The sequence below is a fragment of the Chanodichthys erythropterus genome, chromosome 2 (genome assembly GCF_024489055.1).
Source record: "Chanodichthys erythropterus isolate Z2021 chromosome 2, ASM2448905v1, whole genome shotgun sequence".
Lineage (NCBI taxonomy): Eukaryota > Metazoa > Chordata > Actinopteri > Cypriniformes > Xenocyprididae > Chanodichthys > Chanodichthys erythropterus.
Genome location: NC_090222.1, coordinates 15831448 through 15852051, shown reverse-complemented (window position 1 = coordinate 15852051; position 20604 = coordinate 15831448). Strand labels below are relative to the sequence as shown.

General features: G+C 38.7%; 1 protein-coding gene across 1 annotated transcript; it reads right to left on the bottom strand.

The window, feature by feature from the left end:
* Positions 1 to 1767: 1767 nt before the first annotated feature.
* On the bottom strand, positions 1768 to 19504 carry LOC137029139 (P-selectin-like). Its single transcript, XM_067398668.1, has 3 exons — positions 19477 to 19504; positions 16175 to 16549; positions 1768 to 2135 (listed from the first exon to the last, which is right to left on the bottom strand). Exons 1-3 carry the CDS (start codon positions 19502 to 19504, stop codon positions 1768 to 1770), a joined length of 771 nt encoding a protein of 256 aa, XP_067254769.1.
* Positions 19505 to 20604: the final 1100 nt, after the last annotated feature.

Sequence of the window (20604 nt, the reverse complement as noted above, 5' to 3'; positions counted from 1 at the left end):
ACCTAAATGGACAATTTAAAAAGGGTTTTGTTCTTTTGGTTAAAACTTTTTTTTTTCATGGTAAAGTTGACATTTGCGTGGAATTGCTTTGGTAACACTTTACAATAGGCCTCATTTGTTAACATTAGTTAAATATATTAGTAGTTAACATGAACTAACAATGAAAATATTAAAGTATGTATTAGTAATTAATTTAATTTACTACAATTTGTACATTTTACATTTTAATTTTTATTTATACATTATTCAAATCAAATATTAACAAACCTAATAATATTATTTAATGGATCTGAGCTACAACATGATCTAACAATGAACAGCTGTATTTTTATAAACTAGCATTAACAGAGATTAACAAATACTGTAACAAATTCTCATAGTTAATGCATTAACCAGTGTCAGCTAATGGAACCTTATTGTAAATTGTTACCAAGAAATCTTATCTCTGTTCCAATAACCTGTTGAATTAACAGATTTTGTGGACCAATACTTATTTATATAGGTCCAAAATGTGTATTTTTTTTTTTTTTTTTTTTTTTTTTTTTTACAATTATTACTACTTGTTTTGTATTTTTAGTATTCATACAAAACTGTTCTAGACAATAGGTGATTACTATTTCAATTTTTCAAAATGTCTTATTTTGTATTCTGTCTTTTATGCATCTTTGAGTCAGCCTTGGACATAAATAATTGCAAAAGAGCCGTTTTGTGAAGTTTGAAGACTACAATTAGTATTGAAAGAGGAATTGTTAATTTTATGTTAATTATTGTGGCTGTATCTTTATAACATCATGTCAAGTTATTCATTGATATTAATATATTCATCATTATATTGTTATTTTTAGCCATTATTAATATAATCAATTAAAATTAAGTAATAAAATGATGAAGTGATCAAATAAAAACTCATAAGTGGTTTGTTATAATAATCAACATTAATTAGCTTTTTAAAGTGGCTTTGATAATGTCTGCTAAAAGCCTTAATTTTTTAACCAATACCCAGGTGAAAAAAGTACATTTCTATAATGTACTTAAAGTGCTCTATTTTCACGCACTAATTTTGTACTTAATATACTACAAATTCTTCTTTAGTACTTCTTAAGATAATCTTAAGAACATCTAAGTGTACTCAACCGTGCTATTTTGAAATAAAATGTGCTTATATTATCTCTGTATTTAAAAAAAAAAAAAATGTGTTTAGTTACCACTTACTTTACGGGTTCAAATGTACTATAAGTAGTATTTTTTTTTTAAATACAGAGATAGTATTAAAAGCACATTTAAGTTCATATTTTATGGTGTCTCAAAATAGCACAGTTGAGTACACTTACATGTTCTTAAGATTATCTTAAGAAGTACTAAAGTAGAACTTTTAATATATTAAGTACAAAATTAGTGCACGAAAATAGAGCACTTTAAGTACATTATAGAAATGTACTTTTTTTTTCACCTGGGTAGTCTTGATGCTGATGATTCAACCTCAAGAGAGGAACTTGGTTCTGTTTTGTTTTGTTTTTCTGTATTTTGTTTACATTGAGTCAATTATATTACTAAAAGACTGATTTTTATTGTGTTGTACATACACATTGTATTCGTACTACATACACCCCGCCTTCAAAGGGTAACGAAGTAACAAAAGACACTTTCAGTAATAAAAATCTGACTATAGTGATATAACTTATTGCCTATTTTTTCTGATTAGTGAGTGGCAGTTCATCCAATAAGAGACCAACAACTATTTAGTCAATCAGTCTATGTGGCTACTGGCTAGAGTGTATCAGCACATAACTGGCAGATGAAATTCAGCCTTTCGCTCTCTGGCCTCCCGACCCAATGGTGCCCCCCAGTGGACTCCATAGCTCCTGACAGCCCACACTCCTCATAATTATGCCCATGGCCAGATGCCCAATTCTGGTAGCAGCCTGTTTCTCTGTTCTTTATCCAGAACCAGAAGTTAAAGGTGCAGGTGTAACGGAGACCCAGCCATACATGAGAAGTGGAGGCCTGGCTGGCTCTTCTCATTGCCCTCTTCTGAAGCTCCTCACTGTGAATGGAGACCAGGTCCACATGGTGCTTTCTGCAGTAACTCACAGCTTCAGTCCACGTCAGGTTCTCACGGACCAGAATCAGGTTATCTTTGGAATGGTTGACAAAAATATGGATTATATAAAATTGTATGTGGAAATAATATTGAACAAATAATAATAGTTTTGATAACGTATCGGTCTGTGTAGCTTTCGTGTAGATAATTTGTTTTCTTTTTTTGTCTTCAAAAAATGAAGAAACACATATTCAACCCTTCTGAACATAAAAAACTAAACTTATGCAGTTAGTGTTAAAATTTTGCTGATTTGTCAACAAGATAATAGAGGTGTAACAGTACAAGTATTCATCCTGAACTGTACGGTACAGACTTCACGGTTCGGTTCATGCAGTTAGACAGCTAATAGAGTCAGTCACAGGCGATCCACACTCCAGTCCAGAAGGGGGCCTGCACGGTAATGCAACGCTGTTTGCTAACCGCCACAACAGTAAAAAGCGCAGAAGAAGAAGAACAGATGATCTAGGGCTGCATCCCAAAGAATATACACTGACAAGAAGCGACACTTCCATTGTTCCATTGCAACACCAGTGCCCAGTAGCGGCCCTGTGTTTCTGCCATTTTGGGGTGGCAGCCTACTAGTTTCTATGGCAATATCAGCTGCTTTATTAAAAAAACGTACGTTGAAGGGTTAGTTCACCCAAAAATGAAAATTCTGTCATTTATTACTCACCCTCATGCCGTTCCATACCTGTTAGACCTTCGTTAATCTTCAGAACACAAATTAAGATATTTTAGTTGAAATCCGATGGCTCCGTGAGGCCTCCATAGGAACCAATGACACTTCTTCTCTCAAGATCCATAAAGGTACTAAAAACATATTTAAATCAGTTCATGTGAGTACAGTGGTTCAATGTTAATATTATAAAGTGACGAGAATATTTTTGGATCGCCAAAAAAAACAAAATAATGACTTTTCAAAACGCTGCTTCAGGAAGATTCGGAACACAGATGAATCAGTGTGTCGAATCTGCTGTTCAGAGCGCCAAAGTCACGTCAGCCGTTGGTAGTTTGACACGCGATCTGAATCATGATTCAACACACTGATTCATTTGTGCTCCAATGCTTCATGAAGCAGTATTTTGAAATCGGCCATCACTAAATAAGTCATTATTTTGTTTTGTTTTTTGGCGCTCCAAAAATATTCTCGTCGCTTTATAATATTAATATTGAACCACTGTACTCACATGAACCGATTTAAATATGTTTTTAGTAACTTTATGTCTTTAAATGTCTTTGCTCCCTAGGCCTCACGGAGCTATCGGATTTCAACTAAAATATCTTAATTTGTGTTCCGAAGCTTAACAAAGGTCTTACAGGTGTGGAACGGCATAAGGGTGAGTAATAAATGACATTATTTTTAGGTGAACTAACCCTTTAAAGCTGAAATCCAACCTGAATGATGACAACACAGAATAAAATACTATCACTAGTGACCATCAAATCTTTTTAACAGTTTATTTTACAGACTCTGTGTTTAAGTCTTCCACTTTTTTCACAAAACCTTTGCTCTCTAGAAACCAAGTCAGTGTGGGTTAAAATTCTTTAAAAGGCTTATAAACACTGAATTATTACCAACATATGAAATTAAATTAAGGACATGCATCATAAAAATTGTGAATGTTGCACAATAAATATATGAATATAACAGCTTGATTTTGCAGTGTTGTCTAATGTCCGATAAAGCAAAAGTGTCCATATATATATATATATATATATGTATGTATATTTCAATTCAGACATTATTACTATTACTCCACTAGGTCTAAAATATATTGTTCACTGCAAATATGATGATCTTAATTTTATTAATTATTAATTTACTATTCAAAAATGTGTAAAGTAGCATAAAATGGAAATACTCGATAAAATAGGCTAAACACATTACCTCAGATGAATGAATGGTTGGATACCACAACTGGTAAAAAAAAAAAAAAAAAAAAAAAAACATATACAGGTGCTGGTCATATAATTAGAATATCATCAAAAAGTTGATTTATTTCACTAATTCCGTTCAAAAAGTGAAACTTGTATATTATATTAATTCATTACACAAAGACTGTTATATTTCAAATGTTTATTTCTTTTAATTTTGATGATTATAACTGACAACTAAGGAAATTCCCAAATTCAGTATCTCAGAAAATTAGAATATTGTGAAACTCAACAGCAGTGCAAAATATGAAAAGACAATGCAGAAAAGCTGAATGCATGTGGCGAAAGACAAAACTTGAAATCCATTATAACATCTATAAAGATATTCTTCATGCTTTCAATTTGGAATTAGGCAAAGCTAGACAGACCTTCTTCTCAAATATTATAAACAAACTTAAACAACACCCGCACTCTTTTTGCTACAGTAGAGAGACTAACAAACCCCCCCAAGTCAGATTCCCAGTGAAATGCTCTCAGACAGCAAATGTAGTGAGTTTGCTTCCTTCTCTGAGAAAATTAATAATATCAGAAAGGCGATCAGCACATCCTTGAGCTGCACTGGGGTAAAACAGATCAGATCACAACCTCAGAAAGTAGCTATTATGTCTGATTTCGAAGCAATTGATGGTAAAATTTTGGAAGAAACAGTACAGCACCTTAAAACATCAACCTGTGCCCTTGACACACTTCCCACATCTTTTTTCAAAAGAGTGTTAAACTGTTTAGAAGCAGATCTCCTAGAAGTGGTAAATGCCTCACTTCTCTCTGGGACTTTTCCAAAATCCCTGAAAACTGCAGTTGTTAAGCCCCTCCTGAAAAAGAGCAATCTGGATAACACCATATTGAGCAACTACAGGCCAATCTCAAATCTTCCTTTCATAGGCAAGATCATTGAAAAAGTTGTTTTCAATCAGCTGAACAAGTTCTTAAGCTTGAATGGATACTTTGATAACTTTCAATCTGGTTTCCGACCGCATCACAGCACAGAGACAGCACTCATAAAGATAATAAATGATATTCGCCTTAACACAGATACAGGTAAATTATCAGTGCTGGTTCTACTCGACCTCAGTGCTGCGTTTGACACTGTCGATCACAACATTCTTCTTGACAGGCTGGAAAACTGGGTTGGGCTTTCTGGGATGGTCCTAAAATGGTTCAGGTCATACTTAGAAGGGAGAGGTTATTATGTGAGTATCGGTGACCATAAGTCTGAGTGGACATCCATGATATGCGGAGTCCCTCAAGGTTCAATACTCGCACCCCTCCTGTTCAACCTATATATGCTGCCACTGAGCCAAATAATGAGAAAGAACCAAATTGCATATCACAGCTATGCAGATGACACCCAGATTTACCTAGCCCTATCACCTAACGACTACAGCCCCATTGACTCCCTGTGCCAGTGCATTGATGAAATTAAAAATTGGATGTGTCTAAACTTCCTTCAGTTAAACAAAGACAAAACTGAAGTCATTGCGTTTGGGAACAAAGATGAAGTTTTCAAAGTGAACATGTACCTTCACTCTAGGGGTCAAACAACTAAAAATCAAGTCAGGAATCTTGGTGTGATTTTGGAGTCAGACCTGAGTTTCAGTAGCCATGTAAAGACAATAACTAAATCAGCGTATTATCATCTCAAAAATATTGCAAGAATTAGATGCTTTGTCTCCAGTCAAGACTTAGAGAAACTTGTTCATGCTTTCATCACCAGCCGGGTGGATTATTGTAATGGGCTCCTCACTGGTCTTCCCTAAAAGACCATAAGACAGCTGCAGCTCATACAGAACGCTGCTGCCAGGATTCTGAGCAGAACCTGAAAACATGAACACATCACACCAGTCCTAAGGTCCTTGCACTGGCTTCCAGTTGCATTTAGAATTGATTTTAAAGTACTGTTACTTGTTTATAAATCACTCAATGGCCTAGGACCTCAATACATTGCAGATATGCTCATAGAATATAAACCTAACAGATTACTCAGATCATCAGGATCAAGTCATTTAGAAATACCCAGCGTTCACTCAAAGCAAGGAGAGTCTGCTTTTGGCTGTTATGCCAGCCGCAGCTGGAACCAGCTTCCAGAAGAGATCAGGTGTGCTCCAACAGTAGCCGCATTCAAATCCAGACTCAAAACACAGCTTTTTATCTATGCATTTGCTGATTGAGCACTGTGCTATGTCCGAACTGTTTGCATTTTATTTTATACGTATTATCTTTTTATTCTTTTAATTCCTTTTCCTGTTTTTATTTCATTTTTAATGTATTTTATATCTTTTATGTATCATCTTGTTATTCTGACATTTAATGCATTATTGCTGTCTGGTTGAAAGAGCTGGGAGAATTAGGAAGAAATTGATTAGGTTAAAATTTGGTAAATTTGACAAACCATGGGGAAATTTAAGCTGTAGTGCATGGTTAAGATATCTCTGGATTACAGTCAGGACACTTTCCAAAGGGGGAAATTTCCAAAGGGGAAATTTGAACTGCGTTCCATAGGTAAGATATCTCCGGAAGGGGGATTAGGGCTGTGTGGTGCAGTTTGAGGTGTCTTGGCAAAAGGGGAGATTGAAACTATGTTTATCAGTTTGAAGTGCCTTAACAGGTAGCAGTCCTGTTGGATGAGGAAGATCCATTCTGATCTGCTCTGATGAATAGATCCATTTAGATCCAACTCTGATGGACGACAACAACAACAACAACAACAACAAACTCCCTGAGTCTTCCTAGCTCTTCCATCCAGATAGCAAAATTCTCTGTTTTTACTGTTATTTCTATTCCTTATTTTCTATTTTTATTATTCTTTTTTATGTAAGCACTTTGAATTACCATTGTGTATGAAATGTGCTATACAAATAAAATTGCCTTGCCTTGCCTTGTGAAAAGGTTCAATATTGAAGACACCTGGTGCCACACTCTAATCAGCTAATTAACTCAAAACACCTACAAAGGCCTTTAAATGGTCTCTCAGTCTAGTTCTGTAGGCTACACAATCATGGGGAAGACTGCTGACTTGACAGTTGTCCAAAAGACGACCACTGACACCTTGCACAAGGAGGGCAAGACACAAAAGGTCATTGCAAAAGAGGCTGGCTGTTCACCGAGCTCTGTGTCCAAGCACATTAATATAGAGGCGAAGGGAAGGAAAAGATGTGGTAGAAAAAAAGTGTACAAGAAATAGAGATAACCGCACCCTGGAGAGGATTGTGAAACAAAACCCATTCAAAAATGTGGGGGAGATTCACAAAGAGTGGACTGCAGCTGGAGTCAGTGCTTCAAGAACCACTACGGACAGACGTATGCAAGACATGGGTTTCAGCTCTCGCATTCCTTGTGTCAAGCCTTGAACAACAGACAGCGTCAGAAGCGTCTCGCCGGAGCTAAAGACAAAAAGGACTGGACTGCTGCTGAGTGGTTCAAAGTTATGTTCTCTGATGAAAGTAAATTTTGCATTTCCTTTGGAAATAAGGGGTCCCAGAGTCTTGAGGAAGAGAGGAGAGGCACACAATCCAAATGCTTGAGGTCCAGTGTAAAGTTTCCACAGTCAGTGATGTTTTGGGGTGCCATGTCATCTGCTGGTGTTGGTCCGCTATGTTTTCTGAGGTCCAAGGTCAACGTAGCTGTATACCAGGAAGTTTTAGAGCACTTCATGCTTCCTGCTGCTGACCAACTTTATGGAGATGCAGATTTCATTTTCCAACAGGACTTGGTACCTGCACACAGTGCCAAAGCTACCAGTACCTGGTTTTAGGACCATGGTATCCCTGTTCTTAATTGACCAGCAAACTCGCCTGACCTTAACCCCATATAAAATCTATGGGGTATTGTGAAGAGGAAGATGCGATATGCCAGACCCAACAATGCAGAAGAGTTGAAGAGCAACCTGGGCTCTCCTGAGCAGTGCCACAGACTGATCGACTCCATGCCACGCCGCATTGCTGCAGTAATTCAGGCAAAAGGAGCCCCAACTAAGTCTTGAGTGCTGTACATGCTCAGACTTTTCATGTTCATACTTTTCAGTTGCCCAAGATTTCTAAAAATCCTTTCTTTGTATTGGTCTTAAGTAATATTCTAATTTTCTGAGATAATGAATTTGTGATTTTCGTTAGTTGTCAGTTATAATAATCAAAATTAAGAGAAATAAACATTTGAAATATATCAGTCTGTGTGTAATGAATGAATATAATATACAAGTTTCACTTTTTGAATGGAATTAGTGAAATAAATCAACTTTTTGATGATATTCTAATCATATGACCAGCACCTGTATAGACGATACAACATTTACTGTAGGAGCCATACAATTTACTGGTGACTTAATTTAACAAACTGTTCTATTTTGCTTCTGATTTGGCAGTGAAATTTTCAGATTTTGCGTGCGTAAGATGTGAAGGATTCTATGGTCCAGTTAGTGTATTTACCCCATAATTGCGGCCACGCTACTGGAGCACCATCTAGTGGCTGTTACCCAAAAAGTATCAAAGTGTCGCCTCTTGGGTTCTAAGCTCTTTGTGCATCCGAAAACTGAAAAATGCTGCCTTCAGAGATAGGAAGGCATCAAGGCAGTTTTGATGTCATTTCTAGTGAGAAATTACTGTTGTAGTACTGAAATATTTGCTTAGTTCTCACCAAAGCTATTGCTATTTTGCTGTAGATCATTAAACCGTTACGCTGCCTCAGAAGTCGAAAATCAGTTTGAAAAAGTTTGAAATCAGTTTTGTTTTGTTTTTTGCTAGCTAATTTCAAGTAGTTATGTAGAATTAACAAGTTGATTCAGTGACATTACCGTTGATTATTTTGGTTAATTTCAATATTGAGTCACCATCGGTGATGTAGAATCAATTGTAGTTTAATGCTGATTAAATGAAATTACCATTGATTAGGCCTATTTTTGTTGAAATCTTTCCATTGCTTTGACATTAATTGCAGGTACAGAAGTGATATTGAACCAACATTACTTTATAATGATGATTCAATGCAATTAGAGTTGACGCATCAACACTGACTCAACATTGTTTCATTGATTGCTTGCTATCTTATGAATATTTATGTTTAGTTTTAAACACATTCTTTAATGGCGGGGACAGTGAATATACTTACTCTTGAGCATTATAAACAATGTAGACTGATTATTGCACAAATTAATTTAAGAAAAAGTAAGAATAAAAAATCACAATGAGCAAATCCCTCACCTTGCTCTGTAGTGAGTATTTGTGTTGTTTGACTGCTTGTATTTCCACTCTTGGTTGTGATTTTGGCTGGTATGTGCTCTGTTGTAGTTTTTGCTCCAGGAGTAGCTGTAATTGATAACATTTTTGATTAATAAACGTCTCGGTTATGTATATAGCCTTAGTTCCCTGATAGGGAACGAGACGCTGCGTAAAAACGCTATGGGAATGCCTCTGTGTGATATCGTCTGAAGCACGTATGCAATCTGTCCAATCAGGAGACAGAACGTCATAGGTGGGAGACGTCACTGACCAGGAACCATAAAGCCAGCCCGCAAACACTGTCATTCAGCTTCTCAAAGTCTGAAGCAAGTCGCTTTCGGGCATGCAGGGAGTATGGCAAAGCTACGCAGCATCTCGTTCCCTATCAAGTAACTAAGGTTATATACATAACCGAGACGTTCCCTTTCAAGGGAACTCGCGCTGCGTAAAAACGCTATGGGAACGCCATACCAATGTCGCCATATTAACAAGTGACCGATCGTGTGAAGCCGAAGCGCACAACTCACAGTAACACCTGTGCCCCTTGGGCGGAGCCGAGATCTAGCTCGTAGAACCTCACAAATGTGTGCGGTGAGGACCAGCCTGCCGCATCACAAATGTCAGATAGGGAAACCCCCGAAATAAAAGCCTTGGAGGCAGCCATACTCCTTGTAGAGTGTGCTCGGACAGCCAATGGTGAAGGCTGCCCGACCGCCTCATAAGCAAGTGAGATAGCCTCGACCACCCACTTGCTCATTCTCTGCTTAGATGCTGGTAGACCTTTTCTTGGTGCACCAAAACATATGAACAGCTGTTCATCAACATACGCATCCAATGCCCGTACTGGACATAGCAGAATAGCTTTTCCTGGTCCGATGACTTAAACGGAGGAGAACAGAAGGCCTGGAGCATGATAGGTCTCGCAGTATTAGTGAGAACCTTAGGAATATATCCCGGTTTGGGATGTAGAAATGCCTTCACATTACCAGGCGCAAATCCAAGACACGATGGAGCAACTGACAGGGCTTGAATGTCTCCAATCCTCTTGAGAGACGAGATAGTGATGAGAAACACTGTTTTAGTGTTAAAATCTTTTCTGCCACTTCTTCGATGGGTTCGAAGGGGGCCATAGACAGGCTCTGTAATACAATGGCCAAATCCCATGTCGGTACTCTCATGTGAACTGCATCATCCTCATAGTGCCATGAAGGAAACGTGTTATATGCGGGTGTCTCCCCAAAGAGACTCCACTGAAAGGAGCGTGGTAAGCAGCTAAGGCCGCCACATAAACCTTTAGTGTGGAGGGGGATAGCCCTGTGGAAAATCTTTCCTGCAGGAAGTCCAGCACTGCGCTAACTGGGCAGTTAACTGGATTCTCACACCAAGAAGTGAATAATCTCCACTTCAGAGCATAAAGTTTCCTCGTGGAGGGAGCTCTGGATTGGAGTATGGTCTCAACAACCTCAGTTGAGAGACCGGAATCTATGAGGTGTGCCCCCTCAGAGGCCACGCCCACAGCTTCCATAACTCCGGGCGGGGGTGCAGTATTAGACCGTCCGCTTGAGAGAGAAGGTCCTCCCTGAGCGGTATCTCCATTGGAGACCCGTCCAGGAGAGATACCAGGTCCGAGAACCATACTCGGGCCGGCCAGTACGGGGCTACCAATAATAACTGAACCCCGTCCCGACGAACTCTCTCCAGAACTCCCGGGAGCAGAGCGATCGAGGGAAATATGTACAGCGGTAGCCTCGGCCACGGCTGTACCATAGCATCCAGCCCAAGAGGTGCTGGGTTTGACATGGAGAACCACAGTGGACAGTGAGTCGTCCCTCGAGACGCAAACAGATCCACTCTGGCTTAGCCATAGTTCTCCCAAAGGAGCTTCACCACTTCCGGATGAAGTCTCCATTCCCCGGGCCTCAGCCCCTGCCTCGACAGGATGTCTGCTCCCACATTCAGGTACCCTGGGATGTAAACTGCTCTGAGGGATAGCAGTTTCCCTTGGGACCACAGGAGAATCTGATTCGCCAGCTTGTAAAGCGGGCGTGATCTCAGACCCCCCTGGTGTTTTATATACGAGACTACTGATGTGTTGTCTGTTCTGACTAACACATGTTTGTCTCTGAGGTCTGGAAGGAAGTATCTCAATGCTAGAAATACCGCCATAATTTCTAGACAATTTATGTGCCATGTGAGATGATAGTCCTGATACATATCTTGTGTCGAGCGACCACTCATGATCGCCCTCCAGCCCGTGAGGGATGCATATGACGTTAGCGTGACGCGACGACTGAGAGCCCCCAGCACAGGTCCCTGGGATAGAAATCAAGGTTGCTTCCATATGTCTAGAGCACGTAAGCATCGCCGGGTGACTCTGATCATACAAAATGGATTCCTCCTCGGCGAGAACCCCTTGGTTTTGAGCCACCACTGCAGCGGTCTCATGTACAGCAGGCCGCAAGGTATAACGTTGGATGCTGCTGCCATCAGACCCAACAGTCTCTGGAACTGTTTTACAGTGAGTGACTGGCCTTGCCTTATGTCTGAGATGGTATTGAGGATTGATGTTATTCAAGCCGGAGATAAACGGGCTTTCATAATCACCGAGTCCCATACCACGCCCAGATAAGTGGTTCTCTGAGCAGGAGAAAGCACACTTTTCTTTGCGTTTAGTCTCAACCCCAACTTTTCCATATGAGTGAGAACAACACCTCGATGTTGAACGCCATTGACACATGAAAATACGTGTCTTTTAGATCTATCGTCACAAACCAGTCCTCGGATCTGATTTGTGACACGACATGCTTTATTGTCAACATTTTGAACTTGAGCCTTGCTACTGTCCGATATAATTGTCGCAGATCTAAAATCGGACGTAATCCTCCGTCTTTCTTTGGCACAATGAAGTAACGGCTGTAAAAGCCTGACTCCCTGCTGGGAGGAGGGACCCTCTCTATAGCCTCCTTTCGCAAAAGTGTCTGCACTTCTTGTGCCAATACCAGAGCCTGCTCGGGATCTACCACCGTGGATAGAATCCCATTGAATCGGGGTGGGCGTGTTTTGAACTGAATCGCATACCCCCTTTCTATAGTTCGCAGGACCCACTGAGATACTTTTGATAGATTTTTCCACTCTGACAAAAAATCTACTAGGGGTACCAGTCTTTCAAAACTGGCCTCTGGTGTGACATGAGCAGCCAGCACAGTGCCCTGAAGCGGCGGACCGGCAGGGAACAACTGGCGTGAACTGCTGAAGCGCGCCACCCTCGGGTGACAAGCAGGGAACTACTGCGCCCCGGCATTGCGGCGGGGTTGGCAGAGCGCCCTCCTGAGGGCACCGAAGACTCACAGGCACCGTAAAATGAGGTGAACACTGTCTGTCTCCGGAAGGGACCACCCTCAGAATATTTTTTTTCTTTTTTTTTTCCTCGGGAACCAGCCTCTCAAGACTCCTGGTATGTTTTTAAGCAGCCAGCACAATATCCTGAATCGAGGCAGGGAACAATTGACTGGGCTACCAAGAAGAATGCGAGTCATCCTTGGGTGACTCGCGGGGAATTACTGCGCCCCAGCGTTGCGGCGGGTCAGCAGAGCGCCCCTAGAAAACACTAATCAGGGAACCAGCCTCTCGAGGCTGGGCCCTAGTGTGTATTGTGCAGCCAGCACAATGCCCTGAATCGGCGCACCGGCAGGGAACAGCTGGCCTGGCTGTCACAGAGAATGTGAGCCACCCTCGAGTGACTCGCAAGGGATTACTGCACCCCGGCATTGCGGCGGGGTTGCAGAGCGCCCCCTTGAGGGTACCAAAGGCAGACGGGTACCATATAAAGAGGTAAACACCGTCTTGCTTTGGAGGGAAACTACACAAAGAACCAGCCTCTCAAGGTTGGGTCCTGGTGAGTTTTGTGCAATCAGCACAATGCCCCGCGGGGGCACCAAAGGACAGACAGGCACCGTATGATGAGGTGAACACTGTCAGGCTTTGGTTCTGGCGAAGTTCTAACAGCCATGACGGTCCTCAGACCCGTCTTGCCTTAAAGAATTTCGCCAGCAAGCGTTGCCCCGCTTTCCAACTCCTCGGAGGGGAAATACAGATAGCAATGCTCTGTCTGGTGTTGTCTGCGCGAGAAGTTCAACCTGGCCTCGGCTGCTCCCACCAGCAGCCATATAACCGTGCTTTCTCATACCCACACATTTTGATGTAAAATATATATAGTATGAGAAAACGTTTATTCCACAACCCCGACACCTCAGTGTGGAGGTCGGAAAAAAATGTAAAACCTCTCGTGGGAGATTGAAGTGGCGAGTCTTCAGAATGTCCCATAGCCACGCTAACAACATCCAGCTCCTCAGAACTAGACGCCATTAACGTGATAGATCCGAAATAGATACTTTTTTTTTTTTTAAGATGCAGCAGGTGAAGGAAAAGATAGGGCATGGCCCGTCTCAAACCTCTCTGCTATATCCATATGCAAATCTCAAGACCTAAGGTGCCGAACTGCCTCGGCAAAAATGGGACCCAAGCCCTCAGAAACGCGAGCCGAGCCACCCTCCTCAAAGGGAGCTCGGCGGGAGCGCAGCGCTGCTCGCAGTGCACACAGCCAGCCCCCTCGAGAGCTGTCTGGGCATGCTGCACTCCCAAACAAACAACACACATTCCATGTGTATCATATCCCGGGATAAACACGGGAGGGATGAACACACTTCCTGAAATGTTGTTTGCTCGCCATAACAATAGACAATAGATTAGAACAAACAACAATAAATAGATAGGACAAATCACACGTTAGCGCTTGCTGAAGACACAGAAGCTGAATGACAGTGTTTGCGGGCTGGCTTTATGGTTCCTGGTCAGTGACGTCACCCTCCTATGACGTTCCGTCTCCTGATTGGACAGATTGCATACGTGCTTCAGACGACATCACGCAGAGGCGTTCCCATAGTGTTTTTACGCAGCGCGAGTTCCCTTGAAAGGGAACTATATAATTACTGTTTTTGCTTTAATAGACTGTGGATTTATATGTAATATGTTAAAATATAGACCATAAAATATATGAAAGGGTATCTGTTATTTCAAGATGATTTAATTATTTTATCCCCCTCATGTCACATTCTAGATTTCTGTGGATGACTGTACATTTGCGAGATGTACTTGGATTCTGTCTGGCTGCTGATGTTGGCAATGGACCCAGTTTAGTGGTTGTTTTTAGATCTATAAAGGAGGCAGATAGAGACATTACATACAGAGATGCAGTAAACTGAATTAGTCTTATTTCTAGTCTTATTTTACAATCCATTGCTGAAACAAACAAACAAACAAACAAAAAATCATAATTATTTTGTGGTGGGGACAGTGAAAATATATTTATAAACAATGTAGGCCAACTATTGCATAAATTCATTTAAGAAAAAGTAGGAATAACAAATCACAGTGAGCAAATCTCTCACCTTGCTCTGTAATGAGTATTTGTGTTGGTTGACTGCTTGTATTTTCCTCCTCAGTTGTGATTTTGGCTGGTGTGTGCTGTGTTTCTGTTGCTGGTCCAGGAATAGTAAGTGAGAACATTTTGGCTTAATAAAATTGCATAATTAATGATTTTGCTATAATAACTATAGTAATAATCTGTAAAAATGTATTATCTTATTTTTTATTAATTTAGCACATTTTTATCCCATCTCATGTCACATTCTAGATTTCTGTGGATGAATGTACATTTGTGAGATGTACTTGGATTCTGTCTTGCTGCTGATGTTGGCAATGGACCCGGTTTAATGGTTGTATTTAGATCTGTAAAAGAAGCATATAGAGACATAGACATTGCATTACAGCAAATTGAATTAGTCTCATTTCTAGTCTTATTTTACATGCATTGCCTTATAAACAACGTAGGTGAACTATTGCATACAATTAATTTAAGAAAAAGTAAGAATAAAAAATTAGTGAGCAAATCCTTCACGTTGCTCTGTAGTGAGTCTTTGTGTTGGTTGACTGCTTGTATTTCCACTCTTGGTTGTGATTTTGGCTGGTATGTGCTCTGTTGTTGTTTTTACTCCAGGAGTAGCTGTAAGTGATACAATTTTTGGTTAATAAACTGTATAATTAATGCTTTTGCTTTAATAGACTCAGACTGTGGATTTGTATGTAATATCTTCAAATGTAGACTGTTCTGTAATCTAAAAGGGTATCTGTTATTTCATAAGATGATTTCAATCTTATTCCTTCTCATGTCACATTCTAGATTTCTGAGAGTAAATTTGTACGTTTGATAGATGTACTTGGATTCTGTCTGGCTGTTGGTGCTGGCAATGGACCTGGTTTAGTGGTTGGTTGAGTTTTCAGATCTGTAAAGGAGGCAGATTAGAGATATTACATAAAAAGGTGGAACAAATTGAATTAGTCTTATTTCTGAGTGTGTAATGTGCAGTTTTAAAAGCTGCTGAGGAGAAAGTGATGAAACGCACCACCATGACAGATAAAAGGCAGAGTGATGTTACATTGGACATAATTCCATCTCCCTGTTTTATTCACTGTAGTACAGTTCTGGTGTCTGCTGATGCCTTCTGGCTGACTGAAATTCCGGAATGAAGAGTTGCTCTGATCCGACCACAACCAGGCATCTTTAAATAGCCCGATCCATACAGTTTTCACAGCATTCTTGGTTTTATCATTTTTTGTGGTGTTTTTAGATAGTATCTTCCATATAGCTTTTAAAGCATTCTTGATGTCATCATTTTCTGAGATGTTTCTGACACTGGTTAGATCAGTGTGGTTATTGTTTCTGCAATATTCTTGGGCATCCCTCCATGTTTTCTTTTCAATTGGGATTTGATTGCCTTTTGCTACAGACAAATAACAAGCTAAAGTTTATAAAGGTCACAAAACATGTGTAAAATATGCGACTCTTAGTACTTGCAATATAAAATCTTACCATTAAAGCATACAAATGGCCTTTGTGAGTCACAGCTATCATTAAACCATTTCCCATTTTTGTTCATTGCAGCACAGCCCTCATTATTATTTTTATTTGGTTGTTTATCTTTCCAGTTTTGGTACGACTTTACATTGTAACTATCTGGCAGTGTCCAGTGCCATCTGAACACTTCACTTCTATAAAGGCCAATGTACACATCATATGAAACATCACTTATGGTTCTGAACAAGCTGTTCATCTCGTCTGCATTATTCACAGTCGCCAGGTCAGTGTACTTCTCACGGCAGAATCTCTGAGCCTCAGTCCAGTTCTTACTGATATTTATGAAGTGATACTGGTGAGATATTTGGCTTGAAGTGAAGGACAAAAGCCCTGTGGAGAACACATATGATAAACATGGATAAATGAATGCCTTGAAAAGAAAAGTAATAGAGAAAAAATTAATAAACGCACATCCCAGCTCAACTTAGAACAGGTGCTCGAGTCACTATTACATAAACAAACATAAAACGGCACACTGCCAACGCTGCTCTCAAAATTTATTAAAAAGACAACATTTCGACCAAAGAGGTCTTTGTCAGGTCAGGCAAACAGTAAATAGTCAAAAAATGGCAATTTCTTATCATTTCATCAACATGATCAGTCACACCTGATACAAGTCATCATATCATATAATCCAAACAACACTGGTAACAAATGGAATCAAATATATACAAAAAAAAAAAAGGTTTCAAATCAAAATCCAGATTTAAACCTTTAGGAGAAAGAGTATTTAATGTGTAAATATAAAAAGCTTCCCTCTGTAATAAGATTTTATTAATATCACCACCCCTTCTAGATACTTGTATTTGTTCAAAGCCTAAAATAATGAAGAGTCGATAAATTATGTTTGAAAGCATCAAAATGCACAGCAATGGGATTTTTTTGGTCTGTCAATCATATATTACTTCTGTGTTCGGCTATACGCGTTTTTAAACAACGTTTTGTTTTACCTATATAGGCCAAACCACAGGGGCATTTGATCATATAAATTACATTTTTGGAATTATACGAAATTATTCCCTTAATCTTAAACTGTTTCCCTGAGTGCGGATGACTAAAAGTGTGACATTTTGTTATGAAATTACATTGAGCACATTGTCCACATCTATAATTGCCATCAGGGATTGAAAAAGGAATTAGTGGATCGTTTCGATCCTTGGTCAGCTCTCACCACCATTTGCTGTATATTGGGGGCTCGTTTATGAACAGTTTGTGGGGGATCTTTATAACACAGACTCAGTGAAGGGTCAGAGCTTATAAGCTCAGACCCTTTTGCTATGCCAGTGTTTGCGTACTATCTTTGCAAACTAATTACTTAGAGTGGAATATTGGATAATACAGGACTATCTATTGTTGGTCGATTTAGACACTGTTTGAGCAAGGCACTCTTGCGGATCAGTATTTTTGAAATGTGCCACAGCCTCTTTAATCCAAGTATTTTCATAACCTCTCTCATAAAACCTCTGACATAGATCTTTACATTGTAGCTCATACTTTTCATTATACATACAAATCCTGCGAATCCTCTTAAACTCACTAATCAGAAGACTCCGATCCAAACTGACTACTTGGAAGACTCTTCTGATCCAACTTCAATTTTTAAAGATGAAATACATGAGACATTACAAGATTTTCTTAAAAGAGGTGAAATAACGAAAAATGTATTTGATTTTCTAAAAGCTGAATATCCAATTAGACCTGTAATTTACATTTTACCGAAAATTCATAAAGATCTTGTTAATCATGGGTATGGGTTAATTAACAGAAAAATTATTGGTGTTTATTGATTCTTTTTTAAAACCCTATATGTTCAAAGTCTTCCTTCTTTTGTACAGGATTCTATGGATATGATTAAAATATTACAGTCCATTACATTGCCTCACAATCAAGTATTACTTGTTACATTAGATGTGGAATCATTATATTCTAATATTCTACATGATGACGGCATACAAGCTATTTTTTCTATGTGATCGTTTTAGTAACAAGAGTCCTAGCATTGAGTGTTTAAAGACACTGACAACATTGGTGTTGACTAAAAACTTTTTTTTTTTTAAATTAAGGGAACTGCAATGGGTAACACAATGGCTCCCAATTATGCACATTTGTATGTTGGACATTTTGAACATGAATGTGTTTTTAATCCTATGGTGAATTCTTTCTTACCCAATATTTTTTTGTGGCGTCGATACATTGATGATATTTTTCTTATGTGGCTCGGAAAATTAATTACTTGATTTTTTACAATTTTTAAATCACAGTAGTGAACATCTTGGATGTACCATTGATTATAATGCTTCTCATGTTAGCTTTCTTGATCTAGGCCTATACTTATATTTATCATAAAATATGATGGTAAATTTTGTGACAGATTTGTATAGAAAACCTACAGATAAAAATACGATTCTACATGGTCAGAGTTTTCATCCTACCAATTTAAAGAAGAGTCTTCCGATTAGTCATTCGTAGGATTTGTACGTATAATGAAAGGTATGAGATACAATGTGAAGATGTCAGAGAATTAACGAGAGAGGTTATGAAAATACTTGGATTAAAGAGGCTGTGGCACATTTCGAAAATACTGATCAGCAAGAGTGCCTTGCTCGAACAGTGTCTAAATCGACCAACAATATAGATTGTCCTGTATTATCCAATATTCCGCTCTAAGTAATTAGTTTGCAAACATAGTACGTAAACACTGGCATATTCTAAGCTCTGACCCTTCACTGAGTCTGTGTTATAAAGATCCCCCACGAATTGTCCATAAACGAGTCCCCAATACACGGTTAATGGTGGTGAAAGCTGACCAAGGATCGGAACGATCAACTAATCCCTTTTCAATCCCTAATGGCAATTATAGATGTGGACAATGTGCACAATGTAATTTCATAACAAAATGTCACACTTTTAGTCATCCGCACTCAGGGAAACAGTTTAAGATTAAGGAAATAATTTCGTGTAATTCCAAAAATGTTATTTATATGATCAAATGCCCCTGTGGTTTGGCCTATATAGGTAAAACAAAACGTTGCTTAAAAACACGTATAGCCAAACACAGAAGTAATATACGATTGATGGACCGAAAAAATCCCATTGCTGTGCATTTTGATGCTTTCAAACATAATTTATTGACTCTTCGTTATTTTAGGCTTTGAACAAATACAAGTATCTAGAAGGGGTGGTGATATTAATAAAATCTTATTACAGAGGGAAGCTTTTTCAAAAGTCAAGAAAGAAAGTCGGTATTAAAAGCTTACCTAAGACAGCGAGGAGAATGGACAGCATGATGGTGCAGTGTTCATGGAAAAGACACCCCAGTGTGTGTTAAAGCATATTACAATTAATTACACTCTTTCCCTTTAAATTAGCAGATCTAGATAAGCAAATGAAAACCACACACCTGTTCCTTTAAATAAACACAGAAAGGAACACAAAACAAAAGAGTTCTTTGTTCTTCTATTTTAAACTACCTCATAATACACAAAAATAAATGCCATTTGAATACTTGCTTCATATGAAATATTTAAATTCTTTTGTGCAAAGGTCTAAAACCGCAGCTTTGCCATTTTACATTATGTTCTACTACAATCTTCTTGAGTAAATAGCACATATTATTTGTATTTATACTACAATTTTATTATAACATTACAATATTATAAAATGTAATATATTACAATATTTATAATGTATTCGTATTACATTTTTAAAAATTGCTTTAGTGCAATTTTCACAAGCAAGTGCACAATTTTCAAAACTAGCACTATCACAACAGATCATTATTCAGCATATTTTCAATTGTGTTTGAACAATATACATCACAAAGTATCCTTTTCACTACCCAAAATACGTGTTTTTTAATATATAATCATTTAATTCACAGAAACTGCCTTTCACAAGGCTCTTAGTATCAAACCTCTCATTCGCATCTCTTCACGTTCAGTTTTAATGCATTTGTCTATTATTTAATCCATGAATCAATAAATCATTTGGTACATGTAGATTTTTATAGTTATGTTATATAGAACTTGGAATTTCTGATACGGATATCCAAATATGAATTATTTTTGTTTTGTGTGTGTGTGTTTGCATGCGTGTTTTTGTGATTTATGAGGACACAAATTTGTATAATGACATGGGTATTACACTGGTATGATGTAAACATGAAATATGAGGACATTTTATGAGTCCTCATATTCAAAACAGCTTTAAAAACACACTAAACAATGTTTTATTAAAAATGCAGAATGTTTTCTGTGGATTTAGGGGACATTATGCCTATGGAATGTCCTCACTAAGATAGCAAAACAAACCTGTGTGTGTTGCCATGCCAATGATATGTAAAGTGCACAGAATCCATTAAAAATGTATAGGATCAACTAAGCAGT